Source organism: Vicia villosa, unplaced genomic scaffold, assembly GCF_029867415.1.
Source record: "Vicia villosa cultivar HV-30 ecotype Madison, WI unplaced genomic scaffold, Vvil1.0 ctg.003445F_1_1, whole genome shotgun sequence".
Classification (NCBI taxonomy): Eukaryota; Viridiplantae; Streptophyta; class Magnoliopsida; order Fabales; family Fabaceae; genus Vicia; species Vicia villosa.
Window position 1 is genome coordinate 205,857 of NW_026706207.1, and position 2,454 is coordinate 208,310.

At 41.2% G+C, this 2,454-nt stretch overlaps 1 protein-coding gene across 1 annotated transcript; it reads left to right on the plus strand.

Moving 5' to 3' along the window:
- The first annotated feature begins 636 nt into the window (after nucleotides 1-636).
- LOC131641006 (uncharacterized) lies at nucleotides 637-2,109 on the plus strand. The gene is made up of 2 exons (XM_058911343.1): nucleotides 637-1,026; nucleotides 1,177-2,109. The coding sequence occupies exons 1-2, from the start codon at nucleotides 637-639 to the stop codon at nucleotides 2,107-2,109; spliced, it is 1,323 nt and encodes a 440-aa protein (XP_058767326.1).
- The last annotated feature ends 345 nt before the right edge of the window (nucleotides 2,110-2,454 follow it).

Genomic DNA, 2,454 nt, shown 5'->3' on the forward strand with positions numbered 1-2,454 from the left:
AGCCTGTAGGGATTTTATTCTTATATCCTTGTATTTTTACAACTACGCGTCCTTCCCACGAAGGACATCTTCGTTAACGCACGTCAATTGGCCTCTCGATGGCCATGCGATCTAGTGACTGTCTCGAACGGTCACCCCATGCTTACTCCTACGCACTCCCTAGCCCGTATGGATTTTCCTTTTACATCTTTGTATTTTTACAACCACGTCCTTCCCACAAAGGACATCTGCACGTCAATTGGCCTCTCGATGGCCATGAGACCTGATGACTGTCTTGAACGGTCATCATGTGCCCGCTCCCACGCATTCCCTAGCCCGTAGGGATTTCCTATATTGTGTCATAGTCCCTTTCCTGTAAGGATTTCCATCTATCTATCATTATCCATAGCCCTTAAGGGGTTTCCATGTGTTTATCTCTTAAAATATGTGGGGCATCCTTATAATAACCCCCACTCTATGCCACATTGCATTGCATGAAAAAAAAATATATAAAATAAAATATATTCGTATACCATTGCATCATAGGAGTTTATCATTCATACATGACATGCATTTCTACAAGGAGCTCATTCGCATCTTTACTTGTATTTGGAATCAGAGACTGCAAAATTGATTTCCCGACATTTTAGGTTAATCATGGAACAAATTCAGACAGACATGGCAGAGATTAGGGCTCAGATAGGGACTACTATGGGTCAATTTTTGGAAGCTATCCAAATCGTTACCCGTGGACAAGGAGATTTAAGAAAGCCTGTTCAGAGGCCGGATTTTATTGTTGATCCAAGCGGCGTTCATCAAAAAGTCGTCAAACCTACCCAAGAGGCCCCTTTGAATCAGAATGTTAGAAACACTATGCAAGTTCCCGTCAACGAGGCTCCACACCGTGAAAATCTTTCTGTTTCGTCATATGATACTTTTAAGTTTCCAATGGATGAAGATGAGGGTAAGCTCCGTCTTTTGGATAAGAGATTGAAAGCGTTTGAGGATCGTGATTGCCTTGGATTGGATGCTGCTAGTTTATGCCTGGTGCCTGATATCAAGATTCCTCCTAAGTTCAAAGTCCCCAACTTTGAGAAGTACAAGGGTACCACTTGCCCAATAACACACATCAAGGCATTTTGCAACAAGATGGCTCCTTATGCAGAAAATGATAAACTTCTAATGCACTTATTTCAGGATAGTCTTAGTGGGGCATCTCTTGAATGGTATACCCAACTTGAAAGGACCAACATCCGAACTTGGAAAGATCTAGCCAAAGCCTTTTTCAAGCATTACAAACATAACAGTGATATGGTTCCTACCAGAATTCATCTTCAGGGTTTGACTCAGAAGGTTGACGAATCCTTTAGAGAGTACGCACAAAGATGGAGGGAGCTAGCTGCTAGAGTTCAACCTCCCCTTTTGGAACGAGAACTTGTAGACATGTTCATGGACACTTTACAAGACCCCTATCTGAATCGGATGGTTGGATGTGCCGCTTCTGAATTCTCAACTTTGGTTGTCATAGGAGAAAGAATTGAGCACGGTCTTATGACTGGCAAGATTCAGAACGCTGCTACTAATTTTGAATTCCCAGAACAAGATGATGAAGAAACAAGTACAATTTCCGAAGTTGAAGAGAGAGATCATGCTTATTCTCCAGTTCAGATCCCTTGCTATCAAATGACAGAAATTACTCCTGATCAGGATGCCCCACAAATTTGTGCTGCGACTATTAGCCAACCACCAGTTCAATTTGTGCAACAAGAGCCTGTTCTATATAATCAATCAGTTAAGTATGCTCCGCAACAACAACAGAGATATAGACAAAATCACCGACCACAGGGTGGGCAGAATCAAAGAAGGCCAAGAAAGGTATATGAACCAATTCCAATGCCTCATAGTCAGTTGCTCTCTCATTTACTCCAAAATTCTTTAGTGGAATTAAAACAACTTGGGCCTCCTCCTTTTCCTTATCCTGAAGGATATGATCCCAACGCCTACTGTGAGTTCCATTCAGGGGCACCTGGACATTTGATTGAAGGTTGCAACGTATTCAAAGGCACAGTTCAAAACCTCATTGATTCCAAGGCAATCTGCTTCACGCCAAACGGTCTGCGCATAAATTGAATTTCCCACGCCTGAGCAGAGGTCGAGATTGCAAGATGTACCTTCTAAAGCAATAGATCCAGACGGAGTCAAGTCTCTTTAATGTTGGCAATTTGAGTTTCATTCTGCATTCTCATTTGTAATTTTCTTGTTTCGTTAAGCACTTTCTCGTATGCCAAACTAGTTTGTTTTTGAATAATAATCATAATACATTGAATATTTTTGTCTTGAAACAATCCATTCGCTTTTATTTTCTTGTTGTACTCAACTCTTGTAAATAAAAAAAAAAAGAGCAAGTAACTCTGGAGGGAGGATGATGAGCGTAATACCAAGAATTTCAAACGGTGCGCTTTCGAATAAAACCTT